This window comes from Apodemus sylvaticus, chromosome 13 (genome assembly GCF_947179515.1).
Source record: "Apodemus sylvaticus chromosome 13, mApoSyl1.1, whole genome shotgun sequence".
Classification (NCBI taxonomy): Eukaryota; Metazoa; Chordata; class Mammalia; order Rodentia; family Muridae; genus Apodemus; species Apodemus sylvaticus.
Window position 1 is genome coordinate 80,928,072 of NC_067484.1, and position 24,822 is coordinate 80,952,893.

General features: G+C 43.9%; 1 protein-coding gene across 2 annotated transcripts in view; it reads right to left on the bottom strand.

Annotated features, from left to right (window-relative positions):
• Positions 1-24,822, bottom strand: part of Fhod3 (formin homology 2 domain containing 3) — a 438,336-nt gene that overhangs the window by 161,233 nt on the left and 252,281 nt on the right. For both annotated transcript variants that reach the window (XM_052155219.1, XM_052155218.1), the window contains exons 6-7: positions 15,690-15,784; positions 16-127 (exon numbers count right to left, since the gene is read on the bottom strand). In XM_052155219.1, the coding sequence (XP_052011179.1) occupies positions 16-127; positions 15,690-15,784 (207 nt within the window). The remainder of the gene's footprint in view (positions 1-15; positions 128-15,689; positions 15,785-24,822) is intronic.

The following is a 24,822-nucleotide window of genomic DNA, read 5'->3' on the forward strand; positions in this document are numbered from 1 at the left end:
GTAGGGACTTCTCACCTCTTTTGGTGTCCACAGCAGAAACAGCCTGAATGAGAAGTGGTGCATTGGACTCAGAATACTCCACGAAGACCAACAGAAGCTTCAGGGCCGTCTTCACCACCAGGCGGAACTGGAAAAGAGACAAAATGTCACACAGAAGCACAGGCAGTCCTACCCACCTGAATGCGTTACTCCCTTCACCCATGGCCAGCACCCAGCGATTCTGCAAACTTGGGGCTCCTTTCAGGGTCGCCCCGACCCCTTCACCAGCTCCTCATTTACCCTTTATTAGATACCTCAGCAGACATCATTAGTGTTCCTCAACTGTGAAGATCAGAACCCGAGGCAGAGCACACTGTCCACGATCACACAGCTAGTGATCGGTGGAAACAAAAATTCAAACCCAAGGTATTTGAGCCCAGAAATCATATTCAGTTTGCAGCCAAGTAAGGCAGTACATGCTGAACTGGGGGCTCCATTTGATCCCGATGACAACAGTCACAGTTTTCATTTTTCCAGTGAGGAAGCAGGCACAGGATGTCAAATGACTTGTTCTAGGCCGCAAGTGCTAGCGAGCTTGAATAAGCAAGAAGCTAAGCCAACTCCCCAGTACTTAAAACCAGGCATAGCAGGCTGCCTGGGGCCTTGGAACTCACAGATCCCAGACCCACAGCTCAGCATTTGTGAGGAGCTATAGCCAGCTCAGAATCTTTCTTTCCCACAGAGAAGCCAGGAGCAACTCACTCAATGGAAGCCAGCAGGCCTTCCTTACTCCAGCTCCTTCAGTCCTAAGGGGTGCTGGGTTAGTTTCCTGACCTCCGAGTTGCTGCTACAATCTCTCCCTCAAAACCTCCCTGCCCTTTATCCCATTTTCTTCCAAGAATCTCTTCCTCAAGAAGCACACACACACTCCCCCCTCTCCCTACTCAGAACAACCTCAGGCTGTCTCTCCCATCTTAAGCTGTTGCTGTCATTTCTCAAACCCATAGGTATTCTAAGTAGAAAGAGACTCACTGCATGTTTTCCTCCAAGGCCAAGAAATACCTTTGAAGCACAGTGGGCTTAGAGGTGTCTGCTAGCTGGGCTGATCTATCAGTCAAGGTCAGGTTAAGCAATGCACCATTTCTCCCTCCATAAGCCTCCATATTGTTGAAAACCAGCTCCTGCTTCTTTATTTGCTCTGAATCAAGAGGGTGACATAGGGACTCCATGTGCCCACACTTCAGTGACTGGGGAGAAGACATGACAGAGAAGGTGAGAAGACCCTGGCAGGGAACTGCACTGTACAAGTCACAGGCGTGGACAGGACAGTCAATCTTCCTCGTCATCTTGACTTATCTGGTTTAGACTCCTAGGACACCAAGGGAATGTTCTGGGTGTATCTGAGAGGGGGTTGCAGAGAGAATTGACTTGTGGGGAAAGGACCCACCCTGAATATGGATAGCACCATCCCGTGGGCCAGAGGACTGGGATGAAAGAAGATAAGAGAAAGAAAGAAGATAGCGAGCTGAGTGTTAGCTCTTCCTCTCTGCCTCGTGCTCCATGGGGCTGTTAGCATTTCCTCTCTGCCTCGTGGTCCTGTAAAGAAACTTTTTGTGGCTCCAACTCTGGCCAGCACAGACCATGGTGGTTGTTCTACCTGCCATACTTTGGATTGTATTCTCGTAAGGCAGGAGTCAAAACCAATCCTCCTTCCCCTAAACTAGCAAAAACAAAGAAGCAGTTCAAGAAGGGGCATTTTAAAACACCACTGGCTCCAAGTCCTTTCTCCAAGGTCATTTCATGCCTCTGCCACCAAGTTCTTTCTCTGACATCGCCTGTCTTGTCCTTGGTCCTACTCACAGAGAAAAAAACCTCTCCCATGATTTACTATAGCCCATGGCTCCACCTCTTCACTTCCCAACAAATCCCTGTGATCATTAATCCAGATGTCAATTTTACAGGATTTAGAATCTCTACTAAGACAAACTTCCCAGCCCATCTGTGAGGGATTTTCAAGACTGGGTCACTACCCTGCCATGATGGAAAATATCTTAGAAGTGTGAACCAAAAGAAACCCTTCCTCCCCAAGTTTATTTTATCCTAGTATTTTGCTTCTACCAACTAAAGAAGCAGTTATTACACACTCCAACATAGCTTAATAGGAACTTGACGTTTTCTCCACTATTCAACTCAGTTATCCAGGTCCATGGTGGCCTGTGTGCTCTCAAATCTAATGGTTACTTCATGGATTTCACTCAACCCTCAATAGCACATGACAGCCAATTGCTGTCTCTCAGAACAGGGTGGCTAATCTCCTAAGTGGTGATCCCCTCACTTGTGCCTTGCAGGGGCTCAGTATGGCTTTGTGAAGACCTAAGACCTTCTGTCTGCGCATTCATCCTTTCTCTTTCCACAAACCCTATAGACAAGTTTATCCTATGCTTGGGTTTTAAAATCCACCTAATATTAAATGTCTGCTGTTTTCCAGGTCCTGACTCGACTCCTGGGCCAGACTACCTAACCCTTAGGTATTCCAAATGCCACTACCAACCAGCCAGGACTGTCCCTGACATGGTTCCCACACTGTGACAGCCCTACTCAGTTAGTGGAGTCACCTTTGCTTGTCTCACTGCCCTAGAATCCATGTAAAGTAGAGATTTCCTCAAGACATACCCATCTCCCTGTCCATTTAGTGTCGTCACAATAGCATCCAAGGTTGTTCCCTTGACATGCTCTCTGTAGCTTACTGCCGAATTGGAAACCTCTCTCCAAACTTTTCACTCACTAGGACCAGTTCTACAGGCCTTGACTTCCCTATCATAAGCCTTCCCTTTCAAATGCCTCTTGCGAAAACCAGCTTCATGAGAAGGAGCCCCTTGTCAATGGCCACATCACAGAGCCTCTTTGCATCTTGCTTATGACTGAGCTAGCTTCAGAGGCATCTTCCCTATCCATGGGCAATTGGAGCCCATGAATGAGTGATGGGGAACTGTGAAGCATTATACATATCCATAACCATCCTCCCCACCACTGAGTACCAGGAGTCACCTCTAGATCTTTTTAGCACCACTGAGTGCAAATGCTGAAGGACCAGCTGTTTTATGGCATTGACTGGAAACAGTGACAAGGAAGAACCCCTTTGTGCTCAGCAGAGACGCCATTTAAAGCAGAATCTTTGAGTCATGACTTGTGGGCTTTTCTACAAGGCCCCTACAGACATAGAGACTGGACATGCATTTGGCTACTGTGCCTAAGAACACAAGCTACACCTACACAATTCCTGACACAGGGGGCACCACGGAGCCAGTTGTACATATGAAGGTGGCATATCTTCACTGAGCTTCTCCTCCCAGACCATAAGAGTGGCACGGAACAGGTCCCAGCCCCAAGCCAAGCTGGCCAGGCAGAGGTCATACAGAGGCCAAGAAGCCCCCAGGTCACCCCCCTTCCCTCCAAACACTTTAGAGTTCCTAACTCCTAATTCTAATCTAGACAGTCTATCTCCTCCTTCTTTCCTGTCTAGGAAGAGGTTAAATTCCACAGCATTTTCTGGACAAGTACAAGGTTTTGTGGGAGGTAGCAGTCTAGAAGAATGAACTGTGTTTTGTATGTCTAAAGCTGGAGAAATGCCTTTCAAGTAAATACAAACCCAGCAAGTCCAGGCTTGGTGGCTTCCTCTGGGGGTAGAATATCATTATGTGGTTCCTGGGAACGAACCTGGCAGCTGCCCAGCGTACGCTCCCACGAGGCTGGTTCTAACAGGGTCTACTTTGTCAGTCCCATAGAATCCTTCTGAACTTCTGTGAGGCCGTTGTCCTGGACTTTCATGGTCCCTGGTACCCAGAATCTCTAATCAATGCCCCCTCCTGATGGAGATCCCTCTTTCATAGAGAAGTAAGTCTTCCTTTGCATGCAGTCCTGTCCTGTGCTGGAAAGCCTCTGTTTGGAGTTCTTTGAGCACCATAATTTTATTCTTAAAAAAAAAAAAAAAAATTCCTAAACATGGTTTCTATGTTTAGGAGCTCTGTGACTTTAGCTTCCACTGAGTTTATGTTTGGTGCTTTCGGAAGCTTTACTATGCCAATGAATAGCAAGCACATTAGATAATTAAAGTGCTTTACAGGCGAGAACACTGGAACGTTAATTTGGGGCAAATTCCTGATACTAATTGAAAGCATGTCACAACTCATCCTCAGATGCATCCAGGGCTCCCACTCAGAAATTCCACATTAGCAGTATTGTGAAGACTTAAAAGCGGGGAGGGGACACTACTTCTAAATAACTCCGTAGTATCCTCCACTTACCTAATCGTTAACGTGTGAGTGAAACCGCCTGCACAGGGGCCACATACCCTGCCTCTAGGTCCAGCACACTGCCTTTCCAAAGCTCTTGAGACCCCAATCTTACTGCTGAGAGGCTAGCTCAGGATTTTCATAGCATGCATGGGATGCTGTGTTTGATTCCTAAATTCACAAAACACAACCTCATCTTAGAGGTTTCGCATAGGAACTGAAGTTAGGAGTCCTAGCACACTGGGACCGGGCAAACAAGGGAGGCAGGCTTAAGGCGGGTAAAGGAAGGAGCATCCCAAACAGGGAGGGGTGAGCAGAAGCTGCAATGATGCCGGAGCGTACACCACTGCATAGCTCGGACACGATGGCTTCTCAGACACACCGCACCCTCCAAGCATCCTTCCAACCTCAAATGTCCCATTTTCAGCTCAAACTGATGCCCCTTCCTATCCTAACACAAATGGTTTCACTACAATACATCAAGCATCCAGCAACCTGTCTAGCCCTGAGAGAAGAATCGGGAAGTGCTCATGAAGCTAGCGTGTCACACCATGGGATGGTTGGCTCAGCGGTCATGAAGCAGACAGGTAGGTGACACAGCAGCAAGGAGTGAGCTTCAGTGACTCAAAATCAAATGGGCTGAGAAGGGCAGGCACCCCACTGCTAACAACTATACACCTGGATGGTGTGGACTGGCTGGCCATGTTTGAGTCCTGCCAAGCACAAGTCTTTGCTTTCACTTCTAACAGTGTCGAGAACCCCTTTGGGTGCCCAGGACCCTGTGAGACTCTGAAGGTCCTGGTCATGCTTCAAGGACATGGCCCACTGTCTATGAAGAAAGAACTCATACCGCTTCTCGCCACACAGAGAGTGTCACTCGAGGAGGGACAATGAGTGTTCTCGGAGGGAAGCTCTAGCACTGTGATGACAGTTGGGGAAGCACAGAGCTGGTCCCAGGTAGGCAGCCCCTCTTGTCCCCAGTGGAGAGCAGAGTGTATGAGCACGCACTCACACACACACACACACACACACACACACACACACACACACACTAAGACCTTCCCCATCCATATGTTACTTGGATGAAGATAATTCAGGACTGACAACCAGCATTAGATTACCAATTGGGGGGGGGGTTCTTCTTTCTGTCTGCTTTTATAATTAATTCTCCAGTAGCTTGCAGTTCTTTGTGAAGGGTTGAGGCCCCATGAGATATCCCCTTCCATATTAGCATGTCTTTCAGAGTTCAGGTCTTGCTTAGGCAACCATGTACCAGGGGAAGAGGGAGTTTGCTATCAGATTTTGTCTCCTAAAAAATGCCAGAGAAGCTACACCCGAAAAGTCACACTCGGTTTTATGTGGTGCTGGGGCTCAAACTCAGAGCTTTACAGGTGCTACAGGTAACACTCTATCAACTGAGCTACAATTCCTAGCCTTAGAAAATGATGTTAATACTGTTTATGTCATTCTAAAATATCTATCTAAGTAGGACTCGGTGATAGTCCCTTTGCATGAAAAGCGTGCAGAGGCTGGGCTCATGAAGCCAGCACAGTTCATGAACACTGAGCACATGCACAGCGTGGCTGAGCAGAGCGCTACCCCAGTGTACTCACTAGTTCACACTGTGTTCCCAGTCAGCATAAAATAGACTCCAATGAGCCTTCCTGAATGCCAACGTGCCAGTTAAGTAACCGAGGACGGAGCCTCCATATCCAGCACACATGCTGGATACCAATGTCTGTTTCAGAGAGGATTGAGAGCGGTTAGCACGTTGGTGTCACCATCGTGCTTTGCTGGGCTATGGTGTTCCTAGTGAGCTTGCAGGGGTGTCTAGGTTTTAGGTAGAGTACAGCTACCAGAAGCCTCAAAGGCAAACAAGGTATTCTCTTAAGACCTTTAAACTGGAACTTCGTGCACATTTCCCTGGACTTAAGGAAATAGAAACAATGCAGGGGGCAGGCTAAACATGCCGCTCAGTAAGTACAAATCCAATAATCCCAAAAGCTGTTAAGTCTTCTCTTAAAAACTCAACAACCATAAAGAGAAAATGAGTTCCCAACTGTAGGACTTAAGTTACAGAGGGATCAGGAAAACACACAATTGTGTTTCATGTCCCAAAAAAGTAGCATAGGTATGTGCTACAAAATGGATGTTCACCTTTTAAGCTGGATTAGACACTCTAAGTCAGCCTGATCGATAAGGCTTTACCATATTGTTTATACATTTACCCATACTTCAGAACAGACTAGGTATCTGAAAAAAAATCACACCAGATGTGTTGGCTCATGCTTGTAATATCATCACTAGAGGCAGAGGCAGGAGCATCTCTGCTAAGTTTGAGACCAGCCTGGGCTATGAAATCAGTTCCAGATCAACCTAGTCTGTAGAGTGAGGCCTTGTTTCCTATTCCACAGAAAATTCCAGTCATCTTTAAGACTACTTATTTAACATTTTGTTCAAATGCCACACACTCAAGTTGAGATTTTTTGAAGCGAGCAGTTCAAATTAAGGCCTAAGGGCCTCCATAATTATTAAATGGTTCAACAACAACAACAACAACAACAAAACAACAACAACAACAGCAAAAAAAACCCCACCTCAGCCTCCAAAATCTTTCTCTTCTCAACCTCTAATAGACTGTCTGCAACATGATATGGGTAATTATCAGAAATAAAGGACAGGCCCCAACATAGTACCTCAAGAACAGATTTCTGGGCCCTGGCCCACAAGAATTCACAGGGAATGAAAGATCAGGGTTGGCGCATGAGCCAGGACAGGAAATCACCTGTACCAAGTTGCTTTGCTATGGCCTCAAAGACTGACAGCTGTCTCCTTCCGACAGCGCAATCTGCAGGAAGGAGGACAGCTCTGTGAACCCTGAAACCCGGGGGTTGGGGGTGGGGAACTGGGAGGGCCTTAAGGAACTAATCAGTAAATAAGAAATTTTGCATAGTGCAAAACAGAGCAAGCTGCCCAGAAATGGTGATTAAAAACAAAACGAAGAGGTAGGAATCTTCATGATTAATGTAGGTGTTTACCTGGAACTTTGTTTGTGCAAGCAGCAGAAAATATCCGCCTTGCTAAATTTTCCAGAAGACATTTAACATCATTATGAAGAGTCATTTGAAGGTCAGAAAGACGGCTCAGCTACCCAGCGTGATGACCTGGGTGTGACCCCCTGGGACCCACAGGATGGAAGGAGAGAACCGACATGTGCAAGGTGCCCTCTGACTTGTGCACTTGAACATGTGTGATGCACACACATGCCCACGTGCTCACACACATTCACGCAAAATAAATAAAATGTGAAACAATGAAAAGGGTCAATTAATAAAATAACACGAGCTCGCTCCTTTACTGATGAGAAAGGGATTCCAAAGCCTGGCAGGAGCGTGCCAGTTAAGGGGCACCTTGTTACTGCTTGCAGAATGGAATACTGGTTGTAGGAAATTAGCAAGCTTGAGTGCTTTCACAGGGAGCAGCATGCCCAGTTTGGGGTATAAAACCTCACATTCTGGAGGCTAAAAGAACTGGTTACCTGGCCAATTTCTAAATGAAAGGAAACTGGTCAACCCAATTCTTGCCCTTAGCCAGTAAAGAGCCCCATCTTTCCTACTGACTCAAAACATAAGCTTTGTGGAAATATGATAGATAATATTTCCCAAGGCAGAGAACATTTCTTCTATAAACAAGTAGACCTGGACACAAGCCAGCAGACAGCAGGTAAGCCTGGTACAGTGAGTGCTGTCGGGAGATCTTGGTTGCCAGGAGTCTCCCTGAACTGAGTGCACTTGCCAGACAGAGACAAAGTCCCAGGGGAAGGGAGCTAACAGCATTGACAAAGGGAACGCCAGGCGCCTGCAGGCCTCCTCCTGGGATGGATCCCATAACTCCCCGCCTCTGCTGCCTTGCAGACCCTCCACCATCCTAGAAGATGGAAACAGTATTTTCATTGGAGAAAGGGTACACTGACAACTTTCTGCATTCTTTCAAGTGTGTTTCGAGGTTTGAATCACCAGCAATGACTCTTCCTCTAGCTGCTGGGGCATGGCTGCGTTCTCTGACTACGGGAGCAGAAGCATCAAGGTTCCATTCCTACTTTTAGTCCTTGCTTTTACAGGAAAAATACATTTGTGAATGGTGAAGCTGCAAGACTGGTGTAGAGTGGAGCTTTTTGAGAGTGGAGGGAACCTAAATAGCATTCCCTGAAGGCCCACGCTGAACTAAAGGAGTGATACTTCTCCAGTGAGGCCTCTGCTGGCGTCCCTCTAAGGCCTGGCCTTATTCCCCAGTCTCACTCTGATATCTTCCAAGAGCAAAGGCTTATGAAATCAAACATGGAATGGGGCTGGGGGAGGGGCTCAGGTGGTCAAGTACTTGCAGTACAGGCATAAGGGACCTGAGCTCAATCCCAAAATGTATGAAATAAAAGGGAGGGGGTGGGGTGGGGTGACTTGCTTGTAATCCTAGTGTTAAGGAGGCAAGAGGATCCATCCCTTCCCTCCACTCCCGGACAGTTAGTCTCTCCTGCATGGTGAGAGACCCTGTCTAAAAACACAAAGTGTCTAAGGTTGACCTCTGACCTTCGAACACCAGCACACACATGTGCAAGCACACACATGTGCACGCACACAGAAAAGAAATTACATACACTGGACTTAGTACTCTGGGTGTACACAGGCAGAGAATCCAGGGCTGCACTCTTCAGAGACACTGACTCTGTAGCCACAGGGTCATCCTGCCAATAGTGCATGAATACACCGGGGGAACACAGAAATCCTACCTACCTAATGGAATGTTGATAAATACTCACAAAGGTCAAACGCAACTTCACCCACCTAAATAGGTTTTAATGATATTAAGATAGCTTTAAATGTAGCATCCAATTAGAAACCACTTGACTGACAGCATGAGAAAGATGAAATAAATTTCCATGAATCACAGCTCAGCCATGTAAGAGACCATTATATAGTCACTAAATAATACTTTAAATATTACAGTGACCAGAAGATGTTTAGTATATGTTTAGGGCTTTAAAAATAAATAGAAAGAAAGGTTTCAAAGTGAATCACCATGATTAACTACAGTAAGATTTCTGAGTAGTATTTTTACTTGTTCTTACTTTTTAAAATTTCTAAAATTTAAACATTTTTAATAGTATTTTTACTTGTTCTTACTTTTTAAAATATCTAAAATTTAAATTTTTTTAAACTTTTAAAATTAATACAAAGAGAATATTTTGATCTTATAATCACCAAAAAGCTTTAAACATTGGTTTTTATAATATATCAAGATTTTGAAGACATCCATAAGCTTGTGTTTTTTCTTTAATCTGTTGTCATTAACTTCATTATGGAAATTAACACTGACCCAACTTCTACTAATGAAGCACTTATTAATTCAAGCCATTGTAAAGTCAATAGAAAAACACAAGTTCCAAATCCAGTACTGACTTAAGACAACAGGTACAGTTCAAGGAACTGACTGGCATTCTGGGAATTTCTTTGGCAAGGCCATGTAGAATTCATGATCGAGCAGATTTCATGGTGTTCAATACATTTACAATGTGTTTTTAAACACACGATCTCTAATCGAATATTTTCCTACTTAGTCGCAGAGAGTGATCGTTCTTAAATTGGCAGCAAGAAAATCTCCAAACTGCAGGCTGGGGAGATGGCTCAGCAGGCTTATGTTTGCCGCCACGTAAGCGAGAGAATATGACTTTGGAGCCTCGCACCTTTGTAAAGGCTGAGTGGGCATGGTGGTCCATCTGGAGTCCCAGCAGGAGGTAGACCCCAGCTATCCACAGAGCAAGCTGGCTAGCTAGACAAGCTGGTAAGTTCTGGATTCAGGTGGGAGATTGCCTCAATAATACGACAAAGAAAGCAGTCAAAGAAGACACCCTAAATCATCCTTTCACCCACCACCCCCACTCTGGCATGTCCACACATATATGTGCACACCCATGTGAACAAGAATACGCACAGATACATGCAATAAAGAAAAAGGCAGGTGATCATCGTCTTGTTGCTGATACTGAGCCTGTCATGGAACTAGGAGTGGGGAATAAAAGTGGCGAGAACCACAGATGGAAGAACAATTTCCTCTACAGAGAGGAGAAGCTGTCTACATTGGCCTAGCTAAGGGCAGAGGGACGGAGCCACCTTACCAAGTAGCCAAACAGGCTCGGGTGTGATGGTTTTCATGAGTCTTTGAAAGCCAAATGTGGCCACCACCACTGAACGCAAGCCCTAGAAACTATAGGCACAAAGACTAGCTGTAGGAGACTCTAGGAAACTGCTGTGGGCTCCTGGGGCAGGGCAGGAGCAGAGTTAGGCATGGCCGACAGAGGTCTCTCACAGGATACAACCAGACAGATCAGCAGTTACCAGAAAAAGAGACTGGTGCATATGAACTATTTCCATTTTATAGATGAATGATGACCACATGAGGGCTGTGTTGGACCCCAAAGTCCTAGCATCTCAATTTTAGAAAGGCCTGTGGAGACGTTGGGAACAGTGGGTTAACAGTCAGCGAGGCAGCTCCCCACTCACTTCACAGTGGCCCTAAAGCACCCCAGTCATCAGTGTAGTCACAGTGTCTAGGCCGGTTGGTCCACACTATCTCTCCCGCCTCAGCATTCTGGTCTATAATAAAGAGGCATAGCTTATTAAATTTATGTTATGCAAAACTGGCACTAACCATTAAGATGATAAATGGCCAAGACAGAATTCACAATTATCTTGAGGCTGGAACTGTGGTCTGATCAACGAGGAAAATTGCAATGGCTTGCATTTAGATACACAACCATCAGTCACAGTCACGGACATGCAGAAAGAAGAACTGGCAGGCATTGTGTGCACTAAAAGCCAGAGAAGCTCAGTGGACTGCCAGGCCAACTTCAGCCAGCACCCAGGGCAGCCACTAGAAGGCCCATCAAAGCAGAGATGGAATTTGTGGAAGAAAATGTCATATCCCAAGGAGGCTGTTATATACCTTCTACCAGCTGCAAAAAGAAGCCGGTGACCAGTAGAATGAGGGACTAGTTTTCAGGTCCCTGTAGAGCAAAGCATACACTGTAAATCTGACAGACTTATAGAACAGCCATATTTACAGTGTTAATTTCAAAAGGTGCATGTGTGCATAGTCATGTGTGTATGACCGTATGTGGAGTCAAGAGGACATCCTCACCCCTTGCTATTCAGGAGCCCTGGACCTTCATTTTTTTATTTTTTATTTTTCTTTTATTTTGCAAGAAGTTCTCTTATTGGCCTAAAACTGACCAAGTAGTCCAGCCGAGCCTAAAGGATCTCCCTAGCTCTGTCTCCCCAGTGTGGCAATTATAAACACATTACCATACCTACCATGTTTTGTTGTTGTTGTTATTGGTGGTGTTGGTGTTTAAGGTGGGTTCTGGAAACCAACCTCAGGTCCTTGTGCTTAAAATAAATTCATTGATGATTGTATGTATATGTATATGTGTACATGTACGTGTATGTGTATGTATACATACATATCCTCAGTCCTGGAAAACTACCTTTAAATACTCAGAGCACCTCCATAGGGAATTCAGAATGCCTGACAAACAGTATACCAAGTATTTGGTAATGGTGTAGGTGAAGATGCCTTCCCTGAAGGAGTAGCTTCCCAGCAGCTCCAGTGTCCACGAGGGTTGAGCCACATGGAAGGGACCACTTCCTTTTCTTGTCTAGAATTAGGAATGTGACTCATGATGTCATAACCATCTTAAGCATAGCTCAGCATTTGCCACAGCTAGGGTTCTATAACTGTATGTAATTAAGACCATTCTTCATGTCTCAGCCTCCATGTGGGTCCCTGGAGTGACACAATACTTGTGACTACAGGACCAAAGGGACACTCACTCTTATCTCCTCGACAACCAGCACTGTGTCCTGACCCATGGAGGGAGCACTGGGACCTGGGAATCACATGCTCAGTTCTCCTGTCCAAGCACAATACCAATTGCTATGTTCCTGCCAGGGGCATGAGCCCATTCCAAGCTGTGACTCACTTTTTATTCCTGCTTCAAGTTTTCTAAATCCAGAAATCTAGGCCTCAGTAGCTCCTCTTTAAGATGTCTCCACATGGTCCTCTTTCTTGTTTTTAACTAGAAACCTCTCTTAGACCCCGTCACTTCATGGTACCTGTTGTCACCCTGGCAATCTTCCCCTTCCTCTATCCCCATGCTCCACATGCCATGGAAGCTGCTGTCCTAATGAGGTTTCATGGAGAGAACATAAATATGAATGTGTGTGAGAGAAGGTGGTACGGCTCTGTTCATCCCTCCCTAAACTAGTAGCGGGGGTTATATGAGAGCAGCGTGCAAATCTTCACACAGATGCAAAGGAAATCCACTGCTATCTGATCAGCAGCCTGGCATACAGCTGGAAGAGTGAGATGCCGTGGGGCTGGCAGAAATAGAGGGCAGGGTGAGCAAAGGTAGATGGGAATACAGAAAGGGTGGTTTCCACGGCAACACCATGAGCATCTCTGATGAGGAGATGAGAGTCTCCTCCAGCGCCAGAATGGAAAACAGAGAAGGTTTTCTACATGAGGGTGATAGAAGGCCTAACTATAGAAACAGGATTCTCCATCTCAATTAATTAGAATTCCAGGTGCACAAAGCTGCATACCCTTAACAAGCCATTGTGGCGGCACCCTCCTCTTACCTCTGACTGGGGAGTTTAAGAGATGGGCTCATGTAAACAGAAAGACTTTATTGAAAACATTTTGTGCTTTCTCTTTTAAAAGTCATTATTTGGCTGCAAATACATCATTTTCTTCTCTAGAGTTTCAAGTAACTACAAATGTGCATTGCATAATGGCCCTCTGGCAGCAGCAAAGTCTCCTCGTGTCGCCTTTCATGGGAGGAAAGTCAAGCACTAGGAAAACAGAAGAGCAGGGTTCTTTTTTTAACCAGCACTTCCTTTATCAATGTTGTGCCTGTATAAGGCAAAGCCAGCAGGCTGTCAAGGCAAACCTTTCAGGTTTAAGAGCCATGAACCCGTCAACAGAAAAGACTAAAGCACAGCTTCGTTTGCCTTCTTCACCTGAGTTGGGAAAACCTAGATGGCTGTATTGCTTGATGTGTGTGATAAGGGAAGAACTGAGGCTTCATTCTCCAAACCTAAAGGTCCTGGTTGAGGCACCTATTCTTCTCCCAGATCCTTCACTACCCAGATGAAAGAGTGGAGCAATGTATCAACAAGTTTTGTAGAGAAAAGGTCATCTTAGGAGAACTGTGCTGAAAAAAAGAAAAGAAAAAGAAAAAAAAAAAAAAAAAACAACCTTGCCAGTGGCTGCTGTTTTTTGCATTCAGCTGCTGACCTGGAACTGAGAATACCCAGTAGGGTGATTCAAGATCTTGTCTGACATCACAGTGGAATGAGTCACAAGCTTCAGGTGTCATCAGTAGTCATCCCCCAACCCCCATGCTTTGTTTTGTTTTTTTAAGCAGGACCATAGGCACCAAGGCACTAGCTCACTATACTCTACTTGTCCAGCCTTACAATGCCTGGAAGTTAGCAAGTGCTGAAGATTGGCTCTTGGGAAAAATGAACAGTGAAGAGAAAACACACGTGTTCTACAGAATCTAGTGCTAATGATATCAGTGGGTGGGAAAGAGACAACTGGTCAACCCAAGACAGCGCCTGAGGAGGGACCACGGAGCAAACAAGGACTCTGAGGACCAGCCAGCCAGGAAAAGTATGGTTTCTCTACTGATTTCTGATTTTATAATTCTCCATGCTATTTTAAAATGCAGTGCAGATTGCCCTCTTGTTCTCCTGTTCACTTCATTTTCCATGCAGCATGAGTCCAAAGAAAACAATCAACATGGCTGTGAAACGAGTCTGTTGCTTCCTGTTTGTCTCATCTCTTCTTTATACTTTTCTTTTCCTTTTGGGGTTTTGAGCCAGAATATCACACTACAGCCTAGGCTGTCCTTGAACCTGCAGTAATCCTCTGTCTCACCCTCATAGGCACTGGAATTTTAGATATGAGCCACCATATCTTTTTATCTCCTCCCCCATAGTTTCTAGTTCTTTCTAACCCTTCCTCTTCTCTAGGGCCTTCCATTAGTGTTGCTATCCCCAAATACCTGAGACTTTGTTTGTTTGTTTATTTGTTTGTTTGTTTTAGAAGAGAGTAGAACTATAATTCTGTGTATTTTGACACACAGGGACACGTATAAGATCTTCATAGCACAAGCAAGAGAGAGTCAGTCCCTCCACTTCCAAGATGACAACTGGCTGCTGTAGATAGAGAAGGGACATAGGTCTTGTCCTGACATAAGAGAAAAGCAGAGAACAAACCTACTCTCTCAGGCCATTGCTACAACAGCAACAATTCACCACCAAGGAAGTCCTCACTGCCTTCCTCATACAAGGCCACACCTCTTCCACTGTGCTGTATGAGCCCCTAGCACATAGGTGCAGGGGACACACTCAGACCATGCTATCCCCTTCTACACGTGCTCATCTGTGTTCCTCCCTGCCCCCATGCCATCACGTCAGTCTTGTCAGGGTCACAAAAGGGCCACAAAGATTTCTTAATCCAGTTGTAACATGTATTTAAAAGTCCCTTTTTATTTCAAAGAAATCTCCACCATCTCTCCAGATTTTAAGGTCATAGACATTAGTCATAGAGCTATGGAGAGACCTGCTTCCAGAAAGACATGCCGGCCAGGGAGGCCTCCGAGCAAATGTAAGGAAGACAGAAAACACCAATGCAGGAGACCAGATACAAATCTCCCTCTAGCCTAGCTAAGTCAACCTCATAGACCCAGCATTCCACTCCATTTCCAAGGCCACTTGCCCTAGCTTCAAAATAGAGTTGCTCCTATTTTCCATGGAAAACCAAGCCAAAAGATATGGGAAAAAACATTTTCAGTTGCCCAAGGAAAAATAGTTTCTCTACTATGAAATGGGGGAAAGTTTTCTTCATCACAACACTGGGAGAGGAAATCTGAGGGCCAGGAATGGCACTGTGCTCTCTCCTGGATATTATCTATGACCTATACCAGTGACATCCTACCATTTGGGGTCACAAAATATAAGGGGCACATAGGTACTTTACCTATAGCATAATATTTTAATTAAACATTAGAAATCAAAAGTGTCAAAAGCATTTGATTACAGCTTAAGAGATTACAATTTTGTAAGCTGTCTGTAATTAAACTGAGCTTTAAAAAAGTCTACAAAGGATGAGTCATCCTTTAGATCAGGACAGGACTTGGGCAAAGCTAAATAGGATTGTTCTTTGCAAAAACATTTCAAAGAGGATTTTAACAAAGAACCAATGATTTGCAAACTGAGCAAGGTGTCCCAACAAGAAAGAAAAACAAAAACAAAAAGCGACAAACAAACAAACAACAACAACAAAAACCTTTGATCTTACCTTTGACCCAACAAGAGTGTACAGCCACTGGATGGTCTCGCTGTGATTGATGACGCCATTCATTCCATCCACATACAGCATAATCTGACCCAATGCTGCAAACAGGGAAAAGAAAGAGGAGCCATTGTGGGTCTATGTGTAAGTGCAGCCTTCAATGGTCATGGGGTCAACTGAGATTTTCATCACGTTAAGGGCACTGTCTATTGAGAATGGCATCAACTCTGAAGCTAGGTGTGAAGCTCTGGAATCTCTCTTCAGAACTAAAAGCACTGGGAGCCATTCCTGGCCTCTGGAGGATCTCACCACAGCACAGATATCAGTCATCGATGACTTTGTGCATATTGATGTATAAATGCTTGATTCTCTATCCTGATGTTCATGTTGTCCAAGACAGGGCCAAGCTGAACATGAGATGGCATCTGGAACCAAGAGAGAACGTAACGGTTCCCCAAAACAACCAGGGTCCCAGGTTGTAGTCAGTAGGTCCAGTTGAAACTTGTCGAAACATCCAGTGTGAATGGAATTTGAGTTTTTTAAAGAAAGGACAGCCTGCATTTCAGTGTTGCTTTGAATTTTCATAAATTCAAATTTTTTATGATGGAAAATGTCAGACTTAAAAAAAGTCTCCTGGCTAAGCATAGTGGCAGTGACTTGTGATGTCAGCTACTCTGGAAGGCAGGGTAAGAAGATCACAAGTTCAAGGCCAGCATACCCAACTTAGTGAGATGGAGTCTCAAAATTTTAAAAATGCAAAGAGGGCTGAGGTGTGGCTCATTGACAGAGCACTTACCTCGTGTGCACATATATGGCCCTGGGGAACCCCCAAAATAACCTGTCACACTCCAAAGCTTAAGTTCTTAGTTTAACAAAATATCATCACTCTTTTATTAACATTCTCCAAGAAGTGCAATGTATTATTTTGAAACAGCGTCATTAACATCAAAATAATTTTGACTGCAGACAATGCACAGTCAATATCCAAATTCAACAGATTTCCTTGAATCATGTCTACTGTCCTAACCACCTTCACATTTCAATTAGAAAACTGGAAATTATAGGAGAGTAAATCAAATGATCCCTCATCCCTCAGATTAAGGATAATCATCTGGATGGACTGATGAGTTTTAGGAAGTAATCTACATGAAATGGCACTGATTGAAAAAAAAAACACAACGCAAAATAGGTTTTGCTCTGGGATCTAGGTAGACCAATGTATGGTGACACTAAAAACCTCATCATTCCTCACCAAACAAAGGAGCAAACAGCCAAACACAGACATTCTAAGGAAAATTGCATCTGAATACACAAAGCTAAAAACAAAAGAGAAGTATCTTGGGTACATACTCAACACAAAAACAATAACATAACATATTCTACCTAGTAACCAAACATTGGCGACATTTTTATTAAAGGCAGGATTGTTTTTTTCATCTATGGATGTCTGGGGAGGCAGGTGCACACATGCTGTGGCATCAGGGGGAAGTCTGGGGGAAATTTTCAAGAACCAGTTCTCCTCTTCCACTATGTGGGTTCTAGGGACTGAACTCTGGTCATCAAACATTGGCAGCAGGTGTTTTCACCTGCTAAGCCATCTCAGTAGACCTGGCAATATTTTCAAAATGATACTTATACAATCAATCTATGCTGCCTTAGAATTTTAGGCAATTTTAATATGACATGAAAACCAAAGAGAGGGAAAGGGTTGTATAATACTATTGCTTTGTATAATGTATAATACTGTTACTTTGTATAATGTATAATACTGTTACTTTGTATAATGTATAATTTTGTTGCTTTTCCATACTATATTACAATCTCATAGCACTTAGAACAAAGGATAAAATTATAAGGGCATGAAGATTGTTCTCCCTATAATAAATGCAAATTAAACACTAGGGATGTAGCATTATCCCTTCAATCAGCCAGGGTGTTTTAAACATCACTCAGTGGTCAAATACAAAGCAGGTTAAAAAAGTGACTTCACATGTCACTGAGTCACAACACAGCAGTTTGGAAGAAACCCTGTAGTAAGGCCATTCTGTGCTGCAAATATTTTAAAAATTGCTATCAAACAGCAACCAACATCTGTTGGAAAAAGATCTTTACCAATCCTACATCTGATAGAAGACTAATATACAATATATACAAAGAACTCAAGAAGTTAGACTGCAGAGAACCAAATAACTCTAGTAAAAAATGGGGTACAGCGCTGAACAAAGAATTTGCAACTGAGAAATACTGAATGACTGAGAGGCACCTAAAGAAATGTTCAACATCCTTAGTCAGCAGGGAAATGCAAATCAAAACAACCTTGAGATTCCACCTCTCACCAGTCAGAATGGCTAAGATCAAAAACTCAGGTGACAAAAGATATGGAGAAAGAAGAACATTATTCTATTGCTGGTGGATTTACAAGCTGCTACAACCACTTTGGAAATCAGTAGCATCAAATTTTCCTCAGAAAATTGTACCCAGCTATACCACTTCTGGGCATATACCCAGAAGATGCTACAACATGTAATAAGGACACGTGCTCCACTATGTTCATAGCAGCCTTATTTATAATAGCCAGAAGCTGGAAAGAACCCAGATGTCCCTCAACAGAGGAATGGATACAGAAAATGTGGTACATTTACATAATGGAGTACTGCTCAGCTTTCAAAACAATGAATTCATGCAATTCTGAGGCAAATGGATGGAACTAGAAAATATCATCCTGAGCGAGATAACCCAATCACAAAAGAATACACATGGTATGCACTCACTGATAAGTGGATATTAGTCCAGAAGTTAGGAATACCCAAGATATAATTCACAGATCACATGAAGCTCAAAAAAGAAGGAAGACCAAAGTTTGGATACTTCAGTCCTTCTTAGAAGAGGGAATAAAATACCCATGGGAGGAGATACAGAGACAAAGTGTGGAGCAGAGACTGAAGGAAAGGTCATCCAGAGACTTCCCTACCTGGGGATTCAGTTACCAAACCCAGACACTATTGTGGATGCCAACAAGTGCTTGCTGACAGGAGCCTGATATAGCTGTCTCCTGAGAGGCTATGACAGTGCCTGATGGTATACAGAGGGATGCTCTCAGCCAACCACTGGACTGAGCACAGGGTCCCCAGTGGAGGAGCGAGAGAAAGGAACTGAAGGGGTTTGCAGCCCCGTAGGAAGAACAACAACATAAACTAAGCAGTATTCCCAGAGCTCCCAGGGACTAAACCACCAACCAAAGAGCACACATGGAAGTTCTCATGGCTCCTCCTGCCTATGCAGCAGAGGATGGCCTTGTTGGATATCAAAGGGAGGAGAGGCCCTTGGCCCTGAGAAGGCTCAATGCCCCAGTGTAGGGGAATGCCAGGACAGAAAGGTGGAGTGGGTGGGTTGGTGAGCAGGGGGAGGAGGGATGGGATAGGGGGGTTTTGGAGGGGAAACGAGGAAATGTGAAATGTAGATAAAGAAAATATCTAATAAAAATGGCTATCATTCATGTCAACCTCCTGGGACAGGCTCTGAGTACTGACTTGTTCGTTATCTATATGGCGGGCCCATAAGGCAGCCATTGCTCTACTTGACAGGCAAATAAACAGGCCCTGAGGACTGAAGGCCTGAGCCCCAAACTCCTCCTACCAAGTGGCAGAGGCCATCTCTGCAGCTGGGACAGCAGGCCTTCCCGGTGCCTGCAGGAAGAGACTTGGTTCTCTTTACATGCTTTTTCCTGTGACTTGGAGAGCCTGTTTTAATAAGGGGCCTCTACATTAGAAAACAAAACAAAACAAAAACCATAAATAAGGAAGTAAAGATGTCCCCCAATGTGCTGTTTCCACAACTAAAACCATACACCTGCCACAGTCCAGCACACACAGCAGTCAAGTATACATCCTACTCTGTAAAATGTTTCTGTGCAAAGAATTACAAGGTAAACATAAAAGTTTAAGCCTTGCTTAACTCAACAAAACACTCCAATCAGCATTTATAAAAGATGGGTTTACTGTGAGTGGCCTGTGGCTCAGTAGGAGGGGCCTCGGTTAGTCTCAGCTCCTTGGCACAGCAGAAGGGGAGGAAGAGAAATGGCGGACACGGACCCATTAGGACTGGGTGTGTGTTTGTTCTCTTCTCTTTCTATATTTCCCACTCTGCACATCGCACCATGTTACTTCTGCAATAGAAAAGTAATAAAGGTCCAAAACAAGGAAAAGGAAATATGTGATGGTTTCCATGGTTTATGGATGTTTTACTAGTCCATCATTTCCTCCCTCAGAGAGGCCGGTTCCCTTCTGCAAAGCTCTGAGAATGGCAATTCTGCCTCCTATCTCTCCCTTTCCTCCCCTTCCGTTCCCCTGTCGTCAGTCCCTCTTAGCCTGTCTGCTAAGTCAGCCTAGGGGCACAACGATGTTAACTGGACCCCAGGCCCGGCCCCAGAAGCCCACTCTGTGAGGCTTACCCTCCCCTCACAAGACCCAGAACACTGGACTCTTAAGTTTCTACCCTAACTGTTCAGGGACCACTGTTAACAAGACAATAGATGTCAGAAGCTGGGTCACTGCTGGAAAGAGGGACAGGTGAAGAAGTCGATTCTGTCAGCTTCTCAGACTGGAGGTGGAGATTTGTGTTTAATGCCTTGGCCTAACACCTGGATAATCCGGAACCAAATTGTATTCCAGGCTTTCTTCCTGCAAAACACACTCTAGACACAAGGTGGCGCTAAAGAGACTTGACTGAGCTGATTCTGCAAAAGGAATCAATAGCGAAGACCCACCAAGCAGAAAGTGGGCCTGAGAATAAAATCACAGAAGTAAAAAGTAGGTGCTGTGGTAAGACACCTGTGTCTGGGTCACAGGGAGCCATGAAATGTGTTGATCAGTGTTTTCAAATACACAACAGGCAGAAGAGGGTGGTGGTGGCACCCTAGGCCCAGGAAAGAGATCCCTTGGGAACCTTCCTTGTTTGGTCACAGATGAAACCTACTGATTTTTCTGTGTTTCTATGCATCTAAAAAGTGAGGCTGTAGCAATGCGATGCCCACTTCGCAGAGGCACTGGTAGGGACGGAGTCAGAATGGTGCCTGGGCACTGGTGCTCCTCAGTGTGTTCCCATACCAATCGCACCCTGACTTGAAGCATGGTGGACCCCAGCTCTCAAAGGCTGGAAGCCCTTACTGCCTGCCTCTCCCATAAGCAGGGCACAGGATCTTAAGGGGCCATTCCCACCCAACCCAGAGTCGCTAAGACTTTCTCTTAACGTACCACCGGTTTACTTTTTATATTTAACTACATGATCCATTTTTGAGATAAATCATACAAAGTTTAATGTTCTATTTTGTCATTTAACTGTCCGCTTGGCTTAAGGCCATTTGTTAAGAGACTTTCTCTGTTTATTTCAATGCTTTTGCAAATTAGAAAAATCTACAGCCTGTATTTGTGTGGATCAGTTTCTGTCCTTTGATCTATTTGCCAATATCACATTACCTCCATCACAGCTTCCTGCTAAGCCTTTCCATTTGTGTGCTCCGATTCCTCCGATGTCACTTTGCTCCCTCAATATTATTTTGGCTATTTAGGTTCCTTTTCAGATAAGTTTGTATAAAGTTTGGAAGCGCTTTCTCTATATCACTTTCATGGCTAGTTTGTCACACAAACCTGAGGACTGGGTTTAGAACAGTGGTTCCCAACCTTCCTAATGCTATGACTCTTCAATACAGTTCCTCATGTTGTGGCGACCCCCCCCCAACCATAGTTTTTTTGTTGCTACTTCATAACTGTAATTTGCTACTGTCATGAACTGTAATGTAAATATCTGATGCCCAGATGGTCTTAGGTGACCCCTGTGAAAGGGTCATTTAGCCCTTCCATGGGGTTATGATACACAGGTTGAGGACCTGTGGTTTAGATCCCCCCTCACCCTACCACTATAATCTCACAGAAGTGCCTGGAAATACACCTGCAATTTCAGTCTAGTCAAGAGAAAACTGGCTAGCCAGACTCACCATACAGGTAAGCTCTGGGTTTGATTGAACAACCCTGCCTGGATGAATGAAGAGTAATCTAGGGTGATCCCTGTCACCAACCTCCAGCATGCACACAGGCATACACATGCTCACACAAGCACACACATATGCACAGACACACACACACACACACACACACACGGAAAAGGGAAAGCTCTGGAATGTTACAGTTTATAGATGAATTTTGAGACATCACCTTTAGCATATAAGCTTCTAATTCACAAATCCAGTAAGCCAACAAAGGTGGATTTCCTCTGATTGCGTTCATCTGTGCTTAGTTTTTGGCTATAGAGCTGGAATATGTTTTAAGGTTTTTGTTTCTTAACTTTATAAGTAGTTCCAATCCTTTGGAGCTATTGTAGATAGCTTTTTTGTTTTCCATTTTTCCATTCCCCATTGCTTATTAGTAATAGGAACAATGGCTTTTCTGTTGCTCTTGAATCCTATACTATGTTAAATGTATTCATTGTAGGAAGCTTTGACTTTTTGTTTTGCTTCTGTAGGTTTACTAGCATTGCCTACACAGGCAATAATGGTATCTGTGAAAAAGCAAAACAGAAGAACCAATTTGGGTTTCTCCTTACAAAACTGTAACTGGGCATGTCTTCTTATGCTAGTTAAGATGTTGCCTTAATAGTCAACAGGAGTGGGAAATGTGGTGGCCATGCCCTCTTCCCAGTATCAAGAGGAAGTACGGTTAGATCTTTACCATTAATTACAATGCTGGAAGCAGGTATTTGTGAGTTTCTGGAGTGTGATCATGAACTGATGACATGTGCCAGGTGCCTTTTGACATTAACTGTCATGAATGTCACTGACATGAACGTGGCTTTTCTACAGAGTGCTGCTGCTATGATGTCATGAATGTCACTAACATGAACGTGGCTTTTCCACAGAGTGCTGCTGCTATGATGTCATTAATGTCACTAACATGAATGTGGCTTTTCCACAGAGTGCTGCTATGATGTCATGAATGTCATTAACATGAACGTGGCTTTTCCACAGAGTGCTGCTGCTATGATGTCATGAATGTCACTAACATGAACGTGGCTTTTCCACAGAGTGCTGCTATGATGGTTATGCTTCCGGAAGCTCAGGAAGCATCAAATGAACCCTGCATCCCATGAGGCCATGGTGCATTATTCTTGTTATTTTTTGCTGGATTTGATTTGCTAACATCTTATTAAGGAGTTTCACATCTTTGTCTGGGATACATATCGGTCTGTACCATCTGTCTGTCTGCTTTTCACATCATGGGGACTCTGGCTTCGTGACATGAGCTGGGAAGTGTTTCTCTGCCTTTTTTTTTTTTCCTGGATGAGATTTTATAACATCGGTTTTGTTTTGTCTTGAAATGTTTGGTAGAACTTGCCAGAAAGCCATCTGGGCCTAGAGATTCCTTTTATTGAAGTTGACTGCAAGTTATTTTCTTTAGAAGTTATCATCATCAGCAGTTCTACTACGTCACTTTACGTCCATCTAGGATTAGGTTGTTTGTGGTCAGTAAGAAATGGGTCCATTTTCCTAAGCTGTTACTATTTGAACTTAGAGTTGTGAGTGACTCTACTGGTCACCTAGAACTGCAGGTCTTGTTTTTCGTTCCTAGTGTTGGCGTCAGCTGTCTTCTCCTACACCCACATTATTCTTCATAGTTTTTCTTAGTTTTTTTTAATAACCAGCATGTTTTATCTTTGATTTTTCTTATCTTTCAATTTCTATACTTTTCCATTACTATTCCCTTCTTCTACCTTTCAGTTTATTTTTATTTTTAGTCTTTGTTTTTAAAGTTGGGTATTTATATGGTTTTCTTCTTTTCTAGTCTAAGCCTGTAGGGTTGTAATTTTCCCTCCATGTATCACATTCCAAAAAAATTTGATACATTGTCTTTTCATTTGGTACAAACTATTTTCTAATTTCCTCTGAGAATTTCTCCTTGACACGTGGGTGATTCTGAAGTGTGTTAATTCCAAGTGTCTGGACATATTCCTATTATCTTTCTGTTACTGATTTAGCTTAATTCCATTACAACCAGAAAACACATCATCTGATTCCAATTCTTTAAAATTTGTTATGGTTTATTTCATGACTGGGGACATGGCCTATCCTGGTGAGTATTCTGCCTCTGTGTGAAAAATGCAGATATTCTGCTATAGCTGGGTAGAAGGCTCTGGAAATGTCTGTTAGGGCTACCTGGCTGACGGTGCCGTTTAGATCCTCCAGAGCCTTGCTGATTTCATTCTCTCAGGTCTGTTGATCATAAAGAGAGGAAAGGGAAGTCTCCAGATAAAAAGGGATTTTTCTACTTCTTACCAATTCTTTCCATCAGGGCTCCACATGTGTCAAAGCTCTGGTCATCTGAAAGAACGAACCCTTAGCTATGGTGTATGTTCTTCACGGCTCTTCACACTCAACTCTATTTTCTCGTAATGATGTCATTATATTTTGTTTTCTTTTGATTAGTATTTGCACTTTGGACTATATCACTTTGCTCCTGAACTATGTATACTAAGATAACGTGTAACATTTAGCCGGATCATCTTCTGTGTTCCTCTTCTGATAAGCCTTGCCTTTACTTGCTGTGATGAGGCTAGTTACACATCACAAAATTATTGGTGTGTCTCAACCTAATCTCTCTTCCAAAAGGAATATCTTGCTAAGCTCTTAATTCTATTTATTATATGCTTCATCACTAATTCTTTCAATCTCTTACTTTGAGTGACTTGTTTATCTTCTATCTGAAATACTTTTTATAAAGCTATTTTAAGCCTTTCACAAACTCAGTGTCTGGATCACCTTGGCACTGGGATCTACTGGTTTTCCCTTTCCCAACAAGATGAACTTTCTGAGCTTATTGCTTGACAAGTAAGGCTGGCTTCAAGCCTGGATAATTTGAAAATTATATCGAGAAACATTGGCTTTTGTTTAAGTATCAAAGAACACATCACTGTTTAAGCAGGCTGCCACCTGACTCAGTTTGAGCCCTGGATTCTGACCTTCCTACCAAAGGGTCTGTAGCCTGAGAAGGAGCAGTTTTGGGGGCCCTCGCTGTCTGGGTATTTGGACTGATCTTGCCACAGTGGCTGGGGTGAGCCCCAGGCTTGGTGTATTTTGTTTGGCTAAGTCTGG